We start from the raw sequence: 19,300 nt of genomic DNA on the forward strand, positions 1-19,300 counted from the left end.
TGAAATGGAACGGAATGCATTGAAGTGGAATGGAGTGGAGTGGAGTAGAATGGAGTGGAGTGGATTGGAATGGAATGGAATGGGATGGGTTGGAATGTAATGTATTGGGATGGAATGGAATGGAATGGAGTAGAGTGGAATGGAATGGAGTGGAGTGGAGTGGGATGGAATGGAATGGAATGTGATGGATTGGAATGGAATGGAATGGAATGGAATGGAATGTATTGAAATGGAACAGAATGCATTGAAGTGGAATGGAGTGGAGTGGAGTAGAATGGAGTGGAGTGGATTGGAATGGAATGGAATGGGATGGGTTGGAATGTAATGTATTGGTATGGAATGGAATGGAATGGAGTGGAGTGGAGTGGAGTAGAATGGACTGGAGTAGAGTGGAGTAGAATGGAATGAGTGTAGCCACTTCTGATTCAGTCTTTTGCCCTCCCCTATAGGTGCTCAATGCATTTTTGTCAAGGGAAAGAATGAACAGTAACCTTCAAGAGTTCTATGATACTCCCCTGAAACATGCATCCCTAAAACTCCTCCCAGACAGGAGGAGTTAGAATGGGGCTCCTGGTTGCTGAACCTCTGACCCTCAAAGTCACTCCAAGACTCCCCTAACCATCCTATCAACTCTACTGATTGAAGGCTTCCTGTATAAGCTAGAGGCAGAGGACTCACCTCTCTATCCTCTGGAAGTTTCCAGAATAATGGTGACTGCAGAACAACACATGCTAAAAAAAAATGATTCCTAGAAATGGCCAAGAGGAACGTAGAAACATACTTATTACTAATCACTGGGCTCACAGATATAGGATTGAAGGGGCAAGAGAAAAATTGGAGTGATGGGGCTAGAGGGAGTGAATCAAGGAAGCCCTCCTAGAGGAGGTGGTTGTCCTCTTTGCTCCTTTCATGAGAGGAACAATCTACAATTCATTGCTCTATACTATTCTCTTGGCAGATAAATCTACCACATTCTCAGTGACCATAAAGACTGGGGTTAAGAAGAATGCAGGCACAGATGCTAATGTCTTCATCACACTCTTTGGCACACAAGATGACACTGGTAAGAAAGCAGTGCAGGGCCAAGGTTCACACACATTCTTCCCCAGGGAGACCAGAAGACTCAGCAGAAATTTCCAAAGGAATCCCAATTATGCTTCTGTTTCTCAATAGTATGCAAGCAATTAGCCCCATCAAGAGAGGCCCCATCAAAAAAGTTCCTTTTTTTCTAAAAATTTTCTTCTTCTCTGAGCCAGCTTTCTTTTTCTGTTCCAATGGTGGAGGTAGCCCTGACTCCACCTAACAACAATCTGGGACAAGGTGGCTTTGCGCAACTTCCAATGAAATTCAGCCATGGTACTCTCAGTATGAGGCACTCCAGGCATCGTAGAGTTGTTTAGGAGCCTTTGCCCAGGTACTCAGAGAAGGTGGTATTTCGTGTTGGGTCCAGCAATCTGCTCACACCACTGTCCAGTCATTCTGTTGAGTTTAGAGAGGAGTCAGTCCCTCAAGTAGTCATCATGTATTTGCTCAAAATCCTGCAGGTCCAGAGCCTAGTGCCAAGCATTATTGAAGAATAAATGGACCTAACCTTTGACCATGGGGTGCTCATATCTACTACAACAATGTGCTGGTAGAGAGCGTGGACTCTGAAGCTTGTCTGATTGGTTCAAACCTCCACTCCACCATTTATGAGCTGTGTGACATTGGGCAAGTTGCTTAACCCCTCTGTGCCTTAGTTTCCTCTATTTATAAAATGAGGATAAAATTAGTATGTGCCTTATAGAGTTGAAGGTCTAATGAAGTTGAACACGTACAACATTTGGGACAAAAGTGGCACTCAATAAACATTAATTAACATCAATTATTTAATAGGTTGGATAAAGCAGATAATATATAATGATATAATTCGGTCACAACCTACAAACACATGTGATTACAATCCTTCCTGAACCATGATCAAAGAAATTAATGGGCCTTGGCAACTGCTTTTATTAACTGAGGTCTTTCCATGTGTTAGACACATTCTTGAGCATCCAACAGTCATCGACTCATTAAATCCTCACAACAGCCCTACGAAGGGACTAAGACCTCTCCTTTTTGACATTTGGAAAACCAAGTCCCAGAAATATTACATAATTTTCCCAAGGCCACCCAGTGGTATGTGGCAGAGCTAGGGATTGGACCAAGGTCTGTCTGTCTCTCTGTATACTTAAACCAGTCTGTAGTGAGTCTAGGAATAGCGGAAGACTTTCTACATGAGGTGGGCCCAGAGCTGGGACTTATCAGGGTACAGAGACTTAAAGGCAATGCAGTGCATGCTGAGGCAGGAGGACACAGTGATGACTCTGAGATCACCTCAGTTTCAGACTGACACTGCAGCCAGTCTCAGGACGATTTTATATGTGAAATAGCTGAGGGTGGGGGAGGCATTCAAATTCATCCCTCCTCTGTCATCCAGAGAAGATGCTCCAGAAATTCCCACATGTCCCATCCCTGAAGGAAACCCCATGTTTCCCCAGGGAACATAGGGAGTGTGGCTTTGTCATTGGCTCCCTCTCCATGTAGAGAGTTGTGAGGGTATGGAAGTGGTGCAGCATTGACTTAGAGCTCCACAACTGTCTCCTGGATGATTTTGAGTAAGGTATCTCTTTCGACATAAACTGGAAATAAAAATGCATACCCTAAAGGGTTATTGTAAAACTCAATGAAAGAACACACACAAAAAAGTGCCCACTGTGAGTTGAATAGTGAGAGCACGTGGACACAGGGAGGGGAACATCACACACTGAGGTCTGTCAGGGGGTGGGGGCTTACGGGAGGGATAGCATTAGGAGAAACACCTAATGTAGATGACAGGTTGATGGGTGCAGCAAACCACCATGGCACGTGTATTCCTATGTAACAAAACTTCACATTCTGTACGTGTACCCCAGAACTTAAAGTATAACAAAATTTTTTTTAAAAAGATAAAAAGACAATGTGGTGTATATATACACCATGGAATACTACTCAGCCATAAAAAGGAACGAAATAATGTCTTATACAGCAACTTGGATGGAGCTGGAGCCCATTATTCTAAGTGAAGTAACTCAGGAATGGAGAAACCAAATACTGAATGTTCTCACTTATAGGAGAGAGCTAAGCTATGAGGGTGCAAAAACATACAAAATGATATAATGGACTGTGGGGACTCATTGCAGGAAGGTTGGGAAAGGGGTGAGCGATAAAAGACAAGATTGAGTACAGAGTACACTGCTCAGATGGTGGTGCACCAAAATCTCAGAATTCACTACTAACTCACCCATGTAACCAAAAACCACCTGTACCCCAAAAGCTATTGAAATAAAAAATTTTTTAAATGCCCACTGTGCAAAGGTAGCCAGTGGATGATAATTGCACAGCCTAAATTTGGTGGAAGTTCAGAAATTTGGTCATTTTGAAAAGGGATTAAAGGTTTGGGTCTGACTAGGATTGAAAGGCCTCAGGTCCAGCCAGTCATGCTGGGGTCATCCGATCGACAGGAATGACCCTCCTGAAGTCCTCCAAGACAAACAGCAATAAGTTTGAGAGGGACAGCATTGAAATCTTCACGGTGGAGACGCTGGATCTGGGAGACCTGTGGAAAGTTCGACTTGGCCATGACAACACAGGTATGGCTTTCCTCCCCTCTGCTCCCTGTTAAGACTTTAAGGACCATGGACAGGTCCTTGTGGGCCTCTGGGAAAGACTCTGGAAATTGGAATGCCATCTGTCTTCTGTAATGACACAGCTTCCTCAATCCCTTTAGCCCAGCAGAGCCCAGAGAGTCCTCAGCTGCACACAGAGTTTCTGGCCTAATTAGTCTAGCGGTGTACCTGGACACTGGTGATTTTTAAAGCCTTTCTCTATCCCCCAGTGTCGGTAATTTTAATGCACAGCCAGATATGAAAATCCCCAATCTAACTCAGTAGTTCTTTGAGTGTGCAACAGAATCACCTTGGGGGTTAACTCACAGATTTCTTGGCTCCACCCCCAGAGCCTTTGATTCAATTGCATCATTCCTATCATTGGGTAAGATTATAAAGCTTTTGTAAATAGGCTCTTTCTGGCATCCCTGAGTTCTTTTTGAAGCCCCTTTTTCAAGGAAGAACAGCATCCTTGCTTCCTCTCAGTGCCCTCCCACCTCAGCCTCCCCCTACTCTTCTGTCATCTCCTATTGATGTTCTTTTACTCTTACTAATTTCACTGACAGTAGCCTGGAGTGTGATCCAGCTTCAACATCTGGGTGCACATTTTAATAGCAATGCTGCAAGCAAAAGGGATGTCATGTTAATGGTATCGGCCAGCCACCAAATAAGGAAGGATGTCAGGAGTCCCTGAAGTTACCCACAGGAAATCATCTCTGCTCAGATCCTTGATGGGTTCTGTGTCTCCTCTCTTTCTAGGCAAGGCCCCAGGCTGGTTTGTAGACTGGGTAGAGGTGGATGCCCCATCTCTTGGGAAGTGCATGATGTTTCCCTGTGGCCGCTGGCTGGCCAAAAATGAAGACGACGGGTCCATCGTCAGAGACCTCTTCCACACAGAGCTTCAGACGAGGCTGTACACGCCATGTAGGAACCACACACGGCAAGGCCGGCCCTTCTCTGGGGCCCCATCACCAGCTACCCCAATTCAGCCCCAGTTCCTCCTTCAGCATTGACTGTGGGCCAGGCCCACCTTGAAGATTTTGGTCTCTCATCCCTGTCTTGAATTTCCTGAGCTCTGTGGGGGCTGTGGGCAGAGTTCAGGACCCAGGAAATGAAAATATGAGATTTATTCTAAACTCCACTCCAAGTTAGCTGGTGACAACATGTAGAGAGTCTAACCTCTCTAGGGTTCAGATTCCTCATCTGCAGCATAGAGATAATAATGCAGGATGATAGCAATATCCAAAAGGAAGAAAGATAAACATCTAACTGAGGAATCATTATCAGCCCTGTCACCAGTCCTTACTCCGGTCATTAACATGCCAAATAAATCAACAGTATAAGATTTTCTCAGGTGGTATATGTGACTGCCAGCCCCACAATGGCTTGAAAGGGCCCTCACTTATGGGTTGAAGGGAAACACAGCCTGGACCCTGCCAGATCCAGAATTCAAAAAGAAGGTGAATGTAATTCCATTTTCTAGCTAAGGGGAAGAAGGGAAGGGAGTAATTTAGTGAAGTTTTAACACTTCCTTTCCAATGTCATCATCAGAAAGAATGTATTAAATGTTTATAGACATGTAAGTATGTAGTACTAGGTACTGGGAATCAAACTGAAATTAAACTCTAAAAGTCTATCTAAATTTGGTAAAATCTGAATAAAATCCAGAGCATATAATTTTTTCTAACTAAAGAATAAACTGTACCACAAGATTCCCCCCAAACAACTCATACTTAATAGCATGTATCAGTGATGAACAATTTTTTGCCTAGAGCAATAAAGTAAACAGATCATCAAAATATCTTCTGATCCAAAGTCTAAAATGAAGTGACATTTCTCTGGCTGGGCATGCCCAAAACCAGCCCTGGATCCAGCCTCTGTTCCCAGGAGTCACCTGCAGGTGAGGACAGACTCTGGCCTGAAAGATGTTCATGGGGCTGGCAGCGGCACTGGTTGGAACCCTTGAGGACAAACGCATCCATTTCTCCCTACATGACCTAGGATACACCATACCAAAAAAGAAAAGAAAAAGAAAAGAAAAGATAAAGAGTTTGTATGGCTTGACTTTGAACATGCTCAGTTCCAGCCTGATATTAAAACTAACCTAAAGGGTGAGCTGTTCCTGCCCAGAAACTTCCAGGGGTTCTCCTACTGCTGGCCAGTCTCAGGAAAGCTCAGATTCTGTTGCCAGCTTTTCTGTTCAAGGCTTTCCAAGTCTTGGGGCAGGGAGAAAACCCAGAGGCTCAGAGGAAAGGGCTGTATGCTGCAGAGATGACACCTCTGTTATTGCTTGAACACCTGGCAGGGTCAAGGCTGTTTCCCTTCAACCTATCGGTGAGGGCCTTTTCAAGCCATTGTGGAGTAGTGGTCACCTCCATGCTATCCCTTTCTGTGGCCTGTGGCTAAGCAGTAGTACTTATCTCTAGTTCACAGCAACAGGATTCCTAGAGGCTGACCATACAGGCTTTAAGGTCAGACAAGCCTGGGTTTGAGTTCAAGTTCTACCATGTGACTTTGGGCAAGTTACTTCACCTCTCTGAGCCTTGGTTTTCTCATCTGTAACATGGAGTGTAATAATGCCTACTCCTTTGGGTCATTGTGAGGGTTAAAGGAGATAAGGACCACAGCATACTCAGTACAGAGTCTGACATATAGGAAGTACTTAATAAGTGATTACTATTATTACTGCGGGTATCACTACTACAGCCCTACAGCAAAGTAGCCATGATGATAAATGAAAGCAACATCCTCATCTGGAGAAGGTAAGGGCCACAAGAGAGCAGGAAGCTTCTATTGTGACTTCTTTCAAGGGCCAAGATTACAGGATAGAGTAGACATCCACTTGAACTGTTTCTCTGGGTTTTCAATATTCTTCTTTTCTTTTTCTTAATTTTTTTTAGTTACTGTGACCCAGAGTAAGTGTACACATTTATACACATATGCAAAAAATAAAAATGTCACAAAATATTGTACCCTTGTTACGTGTGATATACAGTGATATTTTTCTGTTAAATTTTTTTCAATTCCACATATTTTTAAAAATACTGTTGACAACCTACTAAACCCATTTCACAACCTGCTAATGAACTAACCTATAGTTCCTATAGCAATACATTGTTTTAGGCGCTCTCCAACTTTAGTATAAACTATGAGTTAAATATTTAGATCCCTATACCCATCCCACAGAGAAGCTAAGGCAGGGTTTTCAAATCTATATTTTATTTTTATTTTATTTTATTTTATTTTTTTGAGAGAGAGTTTCATTCTGTTACCCAGGCTGAAGTGCAGTGGCGTGATCTCAGCTTATTGCAACCTCCACCTCCCGGGTTCAAGCAATTCTCCTGCCTCAGCCTCCCAAGTAGCTGGGACTACAGGTGCCTACTACCACGCCCAGCTACCTTTTATGTTTTTAGTAGAGACAGGGTTTCACCATGTTGGCTGGGCTGGTCTCAAACTCCTGACCTCAAGTGATTCGCCCACCTCGGCCTCCCAAAGTGCTGGGATTACAGTCATGAGCCACCACACCTGGCCTGCAAATCTGTATTTTTAACAAGCATCCCCAAAAGTTTCTGAAGCAAAGGGTCTTCCACCCATGCATAGAGACATACTGGTCTCTATTCACACTGGTGGCTGCCCACCAGGAAGCTGCTTGCTGACAGCACTGATTTGTCAACCCTCTTTTGAGGACAGATTGTCCCTGGTGGGACCAAGTAAACCCTGGTGGCAGCCCTTGCCTCCTGCTATCCCCTCCCCTATAAAAGACCTCTGTAATGTGAGGGAACCTGAATGAGGGACTGGGTGTGAGGTGGATGGGTTGGGGAAGGCAGGCCATCTGGGAGCAAGGGAGGGCCTGGGAGCAGGGGATCGGGAGAGGAGAGAAAGAATGCTCACTACTGTAGACTAGCTGATCCAATCAGCATGTTGCCCCCTGAAATCTAGTGCTCTTGTTTATGGAGTCTCTTCAGCCAAGCACCATGTGGAGGGCACTTTACAGACAGTGGACACTGAGGCTCAGAAGTAACTTGCCCAGATAACACCAATGGTCAAGATAGAGCCAGGTTTCCAACGTGGGCTTGTCAAATTCCAAAGCCTGTGCTTTCAACCAGTCTGGTACATGCACTCTGGGATGTGAGAGGCTCACACAACCTGGTATGAGGGGGTGAGGGTTTTCCGTGGTGGCTGGGCAGGACCAGACCCCAACTGCAGTTGCTAGGCAACTTTGTGAAGGTCCAGGTCCCTGGGCAGCAGATCCCCAGTGCAAGGGTCTGGGCTGGTGGTGCTGCTGAAGAACTGGCTCTCACCATGTTTGTTTTCTGTTCTCTCATCCCCTCTGGCTTTGTTCTCTGACCACCACCCTCAGTTGTTCCTTACGAGATCACCCTCTACACCAGTGATGTCTTTGCTGCTGGGACAGATGCCAACATCTTCATCATCATCTATGGCTGCGATGCCGTGTGCACCCAGCAGAAGTATCTGTGCACCAACAAGAGGGAACAGAAGCAGTTCTTTGAGAGGAAGTCTGCCTCACGCTTCATTGTGGAGGTACTTGGGCTCAGCAGGCTGTCCAGGGATGGGGTAGGTCAGACAGAGGGAGAGGAGAAGCCCTACATTCAGGGCAGAACACATGCCCTTCATCCTGATGCGCTGCTATTAGAGAGGAAGGTGGGAAGCTCATCCTACCTTCCTGTCCTCAGTACATCCAAGCAACCAGGGGAATGGTGAAGCTCAACCTGTGCCTCCTGGACTGATGTCAGGATCAAAGGCAATGATGAGAGACAGGACTTGGAAACACTAGAGGCATAACGTCAACAGGCTCTCTAGAGCTTCCAACAATAGACACTTACCCACAGGGGGAACATGGCTCCCAGACTTGCTGGTTGTGGGGTTCTGCTGATACTGCTAGCCAGGGAGAGGTGGAAATCCCACCACCAGTGGTCATGTGGGGATAGGGTCTCCTGCTCAGCTCTCAAGCTATGGTCAAACAATTTAATAGAGAAGAACATTATGTATGTTCCATGGCTTCCCATCAGATCTTGACAATGGGGGTGCTGTTGTTCAGTGTTTACTGTGCCTGTAGGTCATAGCGCCTTGGAATCCATATACTTCAATTTAGTGCATATGCACTGTGCCTGCCCAGTGTGCTCAGCTGTGCGCCAGGTTGGGTGGGAGACACAAGAGAAGGGGAGAGCACAGATACTGCCTGAGAGGGGCTTACAGTCAAATTGGGGACCCCAGTCCTCCCCACAAAGGTAATGAGAGAGTCTGGTGATGGTCATTGTCACTGACCCTGTGGGTCAGAGGGCACTGTCATAGGCTTTATCTATGCTAACTCACTTAATTGTCATAAAAATTCTGTGCTGCAATTGTCCCCAGGTAAATACGGGGAAACTGGGAGACAGAGGTTCAGTTGCTTCCCTAAAACCACACAGCTAGGATCTAGTGAGAGCAGGATTGAAACCCAGGAGGACTGGCTCTTAGCTACTGCAGTAGACAAGCAAATGGACTGAGCTTACTATCATTGTTTAGAGAAGGGAGAAGGCTCCTTGGAAGAGATGGCTTTGAGTTGGATCTGAAAGGGGCCAGTGGCAGAGACAAGGAGGAAAGGCATTTCTAGCAAAGGGAACAGCATGGCCAGCAGCTCAGAGATGGAAATAAGCGTGTGGCTTGAGGTTTGGCTAGAAGTCATGGGAGGAGTGTGATGTGACTTGGATGGACGGCAGTAATGAAGCAAGACTTAGAGGGGAAGCGCAGGAGACCCTGAAGGAGAAGAGCCAGGAGCCTCAGAAGCCTGGGCCCTCCAGGCAGTGGGATCTTTGGAGATGTACCCCTTATTTTCTGATAGGAAACAAAGCCCAGGGCACCTTCCTTCTTCCTGGGCCAGTCTCTATCCCGGGGGACGCCCTGCTCTCTTCCCACCTTCTCTGGAGCAGTCAGCACTTGTGGGAAGGTCTGTCACCTTTGTTGAGTCTTTTAACAAGAAAATGTAAGGGTGATTCATTAATCCACACAAAGCTAACGTCTCATCCACCCAAGATGTCGTGGTGCGTGAGTCATCCAGGCCTGATGCCGTCAGCGGCTGAGGCTGTGATCACACCTCAGCATGACTTCCGGGGAGTTTTTATCAATGAAGTCCCCACTAATAGGCAGCTATAATTTGCCAGTAATTTTGTTGCTATGTTTTTTTCTTTTCAAATGTCTCTGGATTTGGGGGCAGTGTGTGAGCTGGGAAACAAATGAAAGCGCTTTGTCTCCTGGCCTCTGTCTCTCTGCCCACCTGTGCCCCTCTCTCTGCACTTCCCTTTTCTGATTGATTTTCAGGTAGGAGGTAAAACGCTGGATTGCAGAGTCCATAACCCTGGATCTGACTCTGGCTCAGCCACTAACTCATGAGGAAGCCACTTCCTCTCTCTGTGGCCCCTTCCTAAGAAAAGGGGTTGACCAGAAAAAGAACAATAATAGCTAAGAGTTATTGAGAACATCCAAGGGCCAGCACAGTTCTAAGGACCTGATGTGTATCAACTCATTTAATCTTCATAACATTTCCACGACATCAGTAGTATGATCATCCCATTTTACAGATGAGGAAATAAAGCACAGAAAGGTTAAGCAGACTTACTCAAGGTGTCTTAAAACAGCAGAGCTAGGATCTAGACTCAAGCAGTTCAGTTTCAGAGACTTCTCTGCCTAATTCTTTCACCTTCCAGAATACTAGGGTCCCTTTTGATGCTGATGTCCTCTGAGTCTTTCTCTGAGGCTCACCAACCATGACTAGCTGTCCCCTAAAGGCCGCCTTGCTCTCTGAGGGGTTAGAACTGAGACGGCAGCTGGGCACGGTGGCTCATGCCTGTAATCCCAGCATTTTGGGAGGACAAGGTGGGTGGATCACCTGAGGTTAGGAGTTCGAGACCAGTCTGGCCAACATGGTAAAACCCCGTCTCTACTAAAAAATATAAAATTTAGCTGGGCATGGTGGCAGGTGCCTGTAATCCCAGCTATTCCAGAGGCTGAGGCAAGAGAATCGCTTGAACCTAGGAGGTGGAGGTTGCCATGAGTTGAGGTTTCACCACTGCATTCCAGCCTGGGCGACAACAGCGAAACTCCATCTCAAAACAAACAAACAAACAAACAAACAGAAAAAACCTGAGGCAGCCATCCTGTCCCATACAACTTAGGGCTTAGAGGATTAAGGTCACAGAAGCCAGAGATTCTCCTCTGCATCCCATACCTGTATGCTCCAGGTGGAAGAGAGAAGATGTTGTAGCTGCCCCATCCCCCACCCAGTTCAGGGGCTCACCCGGCACACATGTATCAGCTTTTTCTTTCAAGGGACTTTCATGCACACCATCGTGGTTAAGGCTCACCACCGCATTATGAGAAGGCCTGGCTGATTTTATCATACCCATTTTGCAGCTAAGGAAACACTCTTTCGTCCTTGCAACCAACACTTATTGAGTGCCTAGGTCATGGGCACTGTTCTAGGTTTTCAGGATACAATGCAGAGCAAAATAAATGAAAACTTACAACTATGAGAAGTGCTCCAAGGAGGGGCTCCACTATGCAACAAGAGTCTGTCATGAAGAGAGTTCACTTTTTTGGGGAGGTCAAGGGCTTTCCTGAGGAAGTGATCATTGAGACCTGGATTACGAGGTTGAGCAGGCATGGCATTAGGTAAAGAAGAGGAAGACAGAGAGGCAAGCAAAGCATGTGCAAAGGCCCTGTGACAAGGAATGTGGAGTTTGAGGGACTGGCATTTCTACGTGGGAGCTCAGAAAAGGAGTGGCTGGAAGGTGGGGGACTCTTAGAGGTCTGGGGCCTTGAATAAGTCAACTTAGCAAGACAGGAGCATGGCACAGCCAGGACTCATCTTTTGCTACCCAATTCAGTTCTCACACAAGGGATGAGTTGCTACAACAGCGAGCAGTGGAAGATGGGGAGCTGGGTTCCATGCTGAAAAGGGGTCCCCCTCCCAGAGAAGGTAGATTGAACCAAGTTCTGGAGTCAAGGCTGACTTTAAGAGAGGGGACATGAGGCATGGGCATGGCATGTGTGTCAAGGTCAGTGGGAGTTGGCCTGGCTGGACAGTGGGGACGTATCAGGAGGAAGCACAAAGGGACTCCAGGTGGATGCCCTGGGGAAGCAGGATGTTGCCAAGGCCATACTTTCCTGGATCTTTCAGCTAACATCTGGTGCCTTATCTCCTTTCCAAAGTTAGAAGATGTGGGAGAAATCATTGAAAAAATTCGGATTGGCCATAATAACACAGGCATGAATCCTGGGTGGCACTGCTCTCACGTGGACATCCGCAGGCTCCTCCCGGATAAAGATGTGAGTTTTTGACTGGTCTGTCCTGCTGTTTCTTTTGTCCCTTTCCAGAGCAGATTCAAGGCGAATTTCCTGTAAGGACCTGCTGGCTAGATCAGCCTTATTGAGATAAAAATCTCATAATGAAATTTCACCCAGTTCACTCAGAGTGCAGAAACAAGCTCTGGTCCCAAGTAGAATTTTCTAGAACCTGGTTTAGGGGTCAAGGAGGAGGGTCTGTGCATGTCTCTGCTCCCCACCTCCAAGGCCATATTACTAGTGAGTGACCAGAGTGCCTTTCCTGTAACTCAAGGTAAATTCACAGAAGAAAATCTACCTCAGACAACTTTAAAAACATTCTGAAACCACAAAAGTATAAACCTAGGAGATGGATCTCAGTCACAGCTATGGATATGAATGAAGAGGGAGCAATTTTTATTTTTTTATTTTTTTATTTTTTTGAGACGGAATCTTGCTCTGTCACTCAGGCTGGAGTGCAACAGCACTCTGCCTTCCGGGTTCAAGCGATTCTCCCGCTTCAGCCTCCCAAGTAGCTAGGACTACAGGCATGCACCACCACACCCGACTAATTTTTGTATTTTGTTAGTAGAGACTGGATTTCACCATGTTGACCAGGCTGGTCTTGAAATCCTGACCTCAGGTGATCCACCTGCCTTGGCCTCCCAAAGTGCTGGGATTACAGGCATGAGCCACGGTGCCTGGCCAGAGGGAGCAATTTTTAAATACAGAGCACCCGCCTCCCTTTACCCACTGAGTCTGAGTCTCCAGGATGGAGTTCAGATACCTATTATTAAGTGACCCTGGGAACCCCAGCCTTTCAGAGCCAAACTCTGATGTGGTTGTGCAAGTCTTTAAGACTGGGTCTACTGAAATGTGGGGAAGGGGCTCCCCGTGGCTTTTACATTATTTATGGGGCCCCATGATCCTCGTCCTTGGTCTCCATGAGTACTGAGATGCCGATGAATCCCTGAAGTTGGCAGCTTTCACATTAAGGGCTAATTTTTCTTTTTCTGCCTCACCCCAGGGTGCAGAGACCTTGACTTTCCCATGTGATCGGTGGCTTGCCACCTCTGAGGATGACAAAAAGACCATTCGAGAACTGGTTCCTTATGACATCTTCACTGAGAAATACATGAAAGATGGGTCCTTACGGCAAGTCTACAAGGAAGTAGAAGAGCCTCTGGACAGTAAGTGTGGTGTGGCCACCCTTATCACCGTGGGCAGGCTCCAGGACCCTGGTCCTCCCTGTGGAGCACATGCCCTGTGCCAGGCTGAGCCTCTTCACCCAGGAGGAGGGTCTGTTGTTACCTCCACTCTGTAGAGAGGGCCACTGAGGCTCACAGAGCTTCCATAATCTGCATACAGCTAATAGATGACTGAGCTAGTCTTCAAAGTCTCAGCTGTCTCGCTCCAAGGTTTGTGCTGAAATTCTTTCCTGGTCTGACATTGGGATAATACATCCAGATAAGGGGAATCCTATTCCTGGCTTATCCTGGTCCCTATTTTCTCCCTATTCTTCATTTGTTTGCTACCAATCACTATGGCTTGGGCCTCTCTGCTCTTGCTGGACTTAGCTGTCCCTACTTAGTATGAATTAAGAAACCTTCTTGAATTATATGTAACTGGAACCATATTTGCATTTGTTCTCAGTAGTTTGGCATGGCTCAAGAAAGTTCAAGGTGATGAGCTTCTTTTCTGGATGGGCTGGTTAACTTGTCCACTCTTCATCAGTGTGGTTTTCTCTAAAGGATTTGCATCAGACTGGCCACCCACTTCTTGTACTTCCTCCTCCTTTGCTTTTGGTGACCCCACCATATTCTAGTTCTCTTCCTAACTCACTGAAGTATTTAGAGTGCTGGTTTCTTTTCTCATGCTAGGTAGTATTCCTCAAGGCTCAGTCCTCAACCTTCTCTTCTCCTCTCTTTCTACACTGTGTATGCGTACACACACACACACACACACACACGCACACGCTCTTCCCAGAACACACGGACAGAGTCATACCTCTGTTTTGACCAGCAATGGCATCGTCCGTGTCAATCCCCAGGTTATTCACCAGCCATTCAGCTCTGAATTATCTTGAGCTATTTCAAAGCCAAATTCATTTGCAAAAAAACCGACTTTCTACCCCTGATGATGGACAAAGAATACAGTGGATCTCTCTAGCAGGGTAGCCTACACAGATCAGAGAAGCTCCAAGAGTTTGAAAATCCACTTTACATTTGTTGTGTTGTCTTCTTGGAAAAACTGGAGTAAAATTAAAAATTTTGGGCCCCTTATGGAGCCAGGAAGACAGGTCTTTCTGCCCACCAAGTGGATAAGACATCCAAAAGACAAAAGACAAACACCGTCTTCCTTTGTTGTCACCGGAAGTAAAACAGCTATAGCTCTGCCTTTCCTTTAACCTGAATTGTTGCCCAGAAATAAAAACAAGTGTTGCCTCAATAGTGTGACACCCCTACTCCTATCCTTTTCTCCACATAGTCTTTGCTATTAAATCCTTCTCTACTTGGACCCCAGAGGATGCCCTGGAAAGCTGTCCCAGGAGAGCACTTGGGCTGTTCTGTGTGGATAACATACCACAAAACTCACTCTGAGCTCGGTGATGTTTCTAGGGAAACATCTCTCCACGGATGCGCCGGGTGGCCTGGGTGGGACAGGGAGGGAGGAGGATCCAGAAATAGCTGGCTCTGACTGCACTACCGCATTACTCAGCACCCAGAAGCTGAATCAGTTTTCCTAATTCCCAGAGGACTGGAGACAGCAGCAAATGAAGGGGGAGTGAGAAGGCCATTTCATCCCAGCCCCTGGGGACACTGCATCCTGCTCTGGGACACAGGCTCCTAGAAAAAGTGTCCCTATAGGCCCATGCCACCTGTGATTAGCTCACATATGGAGCAGGCCCAAATGCACAGCTAGAAAATGGATGGGGAGGAAAATGAGGGGGAGGACCGTCGACTGTTGTGTCTAAACTATGACAAGTTTCCTAATGTCACTGCAGGTCAGTATTAGCAAGACAAGCTTAGGTAACATTTAGACAATAAAGAGAGGATTTTCAGTGTGTGAAATGCTGACAGGTTTCTGCACTGAGCTGAGTGGGGCAGGGTGGGGTAGGAGCAAGTGTGGCTGGTCCCTGGTTTCTGCCCCTGGCGGTGTGTCTGACCAGCCTCTGCAGGTCACCTCTCACAATGCACCCAGGAGCTTTGGATGGTAGCGGCTTGGGCAGGGCCGCTGAGACAAGGAAGATGGTTGGGGAGAAGGTTTGAAAAAGGGGCAGGGGTTGCAGGAGAGGGTAGAGTTTAGGTTTGAACATGTGAGTTTGTGATGTTGGGGTCTGGTCAAGGTGGAGACGCCCTCTAGGTAGTAAGTGTGTGTATCCGAAGCAAAGGAAGGACCTAGGTTGGAGGCACAGACTCAGAAAATTCAAGAAAGTGCAAGATGAGAGCTGAGGAATGTGGGTGGAACCTGGGAGGCCTTGGCATCCAAGGCACAGGTGGAAGATTAGGAAACCATAAAGCTACCCAAGAAGGAGTGTCCAGCCACACAGGAGAGCAGGAGGGAATAATGCTGCAGAACCCAGTGGAAAATGAGAAAATCATGGGAACCCTGCTGTGGGTGTGAATGTGTTACACAGCCATCAGGACAAGCAACTCACATCACTTTACTTTTCTAAATTTAATTAAATGTGGTTCTGAGCCCACTTGCAAGGACTGATAAGAAAGTCCATCTTGTTCACGACAGGGAGGGGAATCCCCTTTCTGAGGGTCTTCTAGGAATCCTGAGGCTCACAGAAGAGACCTGGCCCTCAGTCCAGGGTGAGTGCCACTCCCAGCTGTGCTCACTGTCACACAGTGTCACTACTGGCTCTCCACCAACACACAAGTATCATTTCTCTGGGTGACCAGAAACACTCCTGCATGAATCTGGCTTTGTCAAAAGACTCTCTGTTCCACCCTTGAGGCCCCAAAGCTTCAAGTCCCCAAAGAAGCCCAGCAGTCACTTCCCCATAGGGTCCCTGTGTGCAGGTGAGGGGTCCCTGAGGCCCACGAATACTCCTGAATCCTCACTCCCTCCCAGGGGAAGGGAAGTTAACCTTTCTCCCACTTTGGCCACCTCTGCCTTTCAGCTTCTATTTCTCACCTTGGGGATAATCCAGCCAAGTCCCCTCTTCCCTGGCCTGAAACTCAAAATCTCCAAAGACAGAGGATACGGAGAGGGGCCAACCAATTTTTAGCCTTCATAAAAATGCAAGACTTGAGTCTCTCTGCTAAGGAGAAGGTTGGAAAAGGAGATCTTTTATTTTTCCTTAAATAAAAACAGCAGAACAAAAGCAAGATACCATGCATTTTTATTTTTCATAGTAATTTTTAATAATTGTCACACCAATGTTTGTTGAGCCCTCCCTATGGGCCATGGGAGACCAAGAAGAGGGTGGCAGTCACAGTGGCTTTGGTGAGGAGTTGGCCTGGGGCGCTGGGGCAGGGGAGGGTGGCAGTGGGTTGGAGAATAAATGAACATGAGGAAATGAACAGAGGGGAAACTGTTCTTTAAACAATGTTGTTTTTTTCTGTGAACCATTTAGAAGGATCTGGTGTTGACACTGGTCACCCTCAAATCGGAAGGCATTTTATTGCCATGTATCATGGCAGGCAGATTTAGCAACCACGGCGTGGACACATCTCAGGTAGTTTCTGAGTCTTTCTCCCTGTGCAGTGCAGGCAGCTATATGGGCAGATAGATGTTTGAGGGGTACTTTAAAAAGTTTCTATTTTGGGGTCTCATAGAGCCTACCTGGGTCTAGATCAGATGAGCACACTTCCCACTGGAGAATCCACATGGATTTGAAGCTGCATATGCATAATTGAGCAAACAGAAGGCTAACCCCTCAAGTCCTAGGCCAGAAGCGTAGCACCTTCTAAAAATCCAGTTCCCCAAGACCTAAAGTGCTGTCACCCTTTTCTTCCCTTTGTCTGTTTGTCTGTCCCACCACCTGGCCAGTTGTGCTGTACTCGGTGCAGATCTTCACAGGGAACATTCCCGGGGCAGGGACGGACGCCAGGGTGTACATCACCATCTATGGAGACCTCGGGGACACCGGGGAGCGATACCTTGGCAAGTCAGAGAACCGGACCAACAAGTTCGAGAGAGGAACGGTATGAGGGGCACATGGAGTTTACCCTCCTTCCCTCCTCCCCAGGCCCAGCAATCTAAGCGCCAGTTCTTCTTGGTTCCCGGGGACATCCAGGAACTCCATGGGGCATCGTGCACACTCATTTGGGCCTCTGCTCTTGCCCTTCCCCTGCAAGTGCTCCTTGTTCCCCTCTCCTAGCTGATGCACCCACCCTGGGTCCTGCATAGGGGATGAGGTGGAGCAGAAGGCCAGCCTTGGGCAAGCAGGCGGCCTGCTGGAGCTCCAGGTTGTTGGTTGCATGGGGCTGGGTCGTCTTCAGAAAATCCAGTTCACTGTGCCTGGTTCATGAATGTGGAGGTGAACACTGCAGAATGACAGGGGCTGTGCTGACACTGACAGAGACTTGAACTGTGGGGTGGAGAGGGGATCTGGAGGCCTGGTTCTGCTATCAGCTCCTTATCTGCTTCAAATTCTCTGGCCTCAGTTTCCTCATCTGTAAATTGAAGAGTCAGATATGAATTGGCTAAATTGTGTTGTATAGAGCCACAGGTGGCTCCAAGGGCCTTGGGAGCCTTGGGGGTGGTGGAGACAGGTGCAGCTGGACACCCTACTCCCTCCCAGGTGGATCCACTTTGACCTGGCCTGTTGATCACAGTGCCAAGCAAGCCCTCTGTTAAGAAAAGGGTTCTGTGACTATAAAAAGGCTTGAAAACCACATGACTGGGTGATGTATAAGGCCCTTCCAGCTCTGACACACTGATTTTACAAAACCACAGGGGTCTCTAAGGGTGGGTTTTGTGAAACTTCCCTTCTCGCAAGCTTGGCTCCCCTCTCCCTGCCTCTACTCCTCGACTCCGTGCCCTTTCTGGCATGCCCCCCGCCTCTGCCCGCACTTGCTCCTTAGTCTCCTTTCCTTCTCCTCTCCACACACTGAAATCTGCCTGAAATCCCCACAGGCCAGGCTATCTCCACAGGGAGATCAGGTTAAGGGGATTGGCTCCCAACTCAATCTATGCTCTTGCCCGTGGCTGTACATGTCTGGGGATTTCGTACATCAGCCAACGGGTATTTATCAAGGGTCTCCTTAAACCTCACCCTCAGCCAGCCTTATCCCTTAGCATTGAACCACTCTACTAGTAAGGAGGATATTAGCCCTGGGACTAGAAAGGTGGGTGTCATCTAAGTGGGTCTGCAGCTGGCTGGTGACCCTATGAGTCAGACAGTGTGGAAGGAGACCCAGCCTGGCTGCCAGGTCTCCAGGAGTCAGACCCTAGCACTCCCATTCATTGGTTCATCATCCAGATAGAAACCATTTACCTTTAACTTCAGTTTACTGCATTTGAAGCAGAAATAGCAATATGATTGCTAATTAGACCTCTGGGCTGAAAAACAGGACAAGATGTAAGAGCATGTTGTACCAGGAAGAAATAATCTAAAACATACACATTCATGTTCCACAAGAGGTATAATTGTTCACTGCCCTTATAAAGTAGGTAGGAAGAGTCCTATCCTCCTCTTTCCATCTTGCAAAAATGGAATACCAAAAAGGTCAAGCAATTTATGTGATTGTCCCTGACTCTACACTAGGGATATTATTTATCAGGGCCCCAGATGCTAGGGGCAGGTCACCTGAGCTCAGATCCTGGCTCTGACACTAGCTGTGTGATCTTAGACAAGTTACTTAACATCTCTGTGCCTCCTTTTCCTCCACCCTAAAAAAGAGTTAATTTTGAGTTATTGTGAAGGCCAGCTGAATCAAAAATGCAAAGCGTCTAGAACCGTGTCTGGCAGGCAGGTAGCTCTTTGTCTGTGCTGGATGTTGTCAAGCCTTGGGAAAGCTCACCTGCCCCCTGCCCTAGTTGATGCCTGGTATCGATGCCTGGTAAATGCATTGTAAAAGCAGCAATGTACAACATACAGCTGAGAAGTCCATTTTTATGCATGGCTTCATTTACAGACTCTGGCAAAGAGTAGGCATTCAGTAAATGTGGATTAAGTAAATAAATGAAGGTGATGCAAGCCATTCCCCTCTGTGTTCAGATTCCTTTTTTTTTTTCTTCTCTCTCAGCAAATTGTTATGTCACAAGAAAAAATCTTTGGCCCATTCTGCCCCATCACTTTCTTCTCTTTTCCTCCAGTTTTGACACGCCATCAGGGGTGCTGGTGCGACTTCTGGCTC

At 47.1% G+C, this 19,300-nt stretch overlaps 2 protein-coding genes across 2 annotated transcripts in view; both read left to right on the forward strand.

The window, feature by feature from the left end:
* Positions 1-19,300, forward strand: part of LOXHD1 (lipoxygenase homology PLAT domains 1) — a 183,419-nt gene that overhangs the window by 110,449 nt on the left and 53,670 nt on the right. The window contains exons 23-29 of the mRNA XM_050767982.1: positions 959-1,063; positions 3,525-3,653; positions 4,428-4,592; positions 8,029-8,210; positions 11,877-11,993; positions 13,015-13,177; positions 16,989-17,143. Of these exons, the coding sequence (XP_050623939.1) occupies positions 959-1,063; positions 3,525-3,653; positions 4,428-4,592; positions 8,029-8,210; positions 11,877-11,993; positions 13,015-13,177; positions 16,989-17,143 (1,016 nt within the window). The remainder of the gene's footprint in view (positions 1-958; positions 1,064-3,524; positions 3,654-4,427; positions 4,593-8,028; positions 8,211-11,876; positions 11,994-13,014; positions 13,178-16,988; positions 17,144-19,300) is intronic.
* ATP5F1A (ATP synthase F1 subunit alpha) overlaps positions 1-19,300 on the forward strand; it is a 541,488-nt gene that overhangs the window by 76,308 nt on the left and 445,880 nt on the right. The gene's annotated exons all lie outside the window — the stretch shown is intronic.

The sequence above is a fragment of the Macaca thibetana genome, chromosome 18 (genome assembly GCF_024542745.1).
Source record: "Macaca thibetana thibetana isolate TM-01 chromosome 18, ASM2454274v1, whole genome shotgun sequence".
Classification (NCBI taxonomy): Eukaryota; Metazoa; Chordata; class Mammalia; order Primates; family Cercopithecidae; genus Macaca; species Macaca thibetana.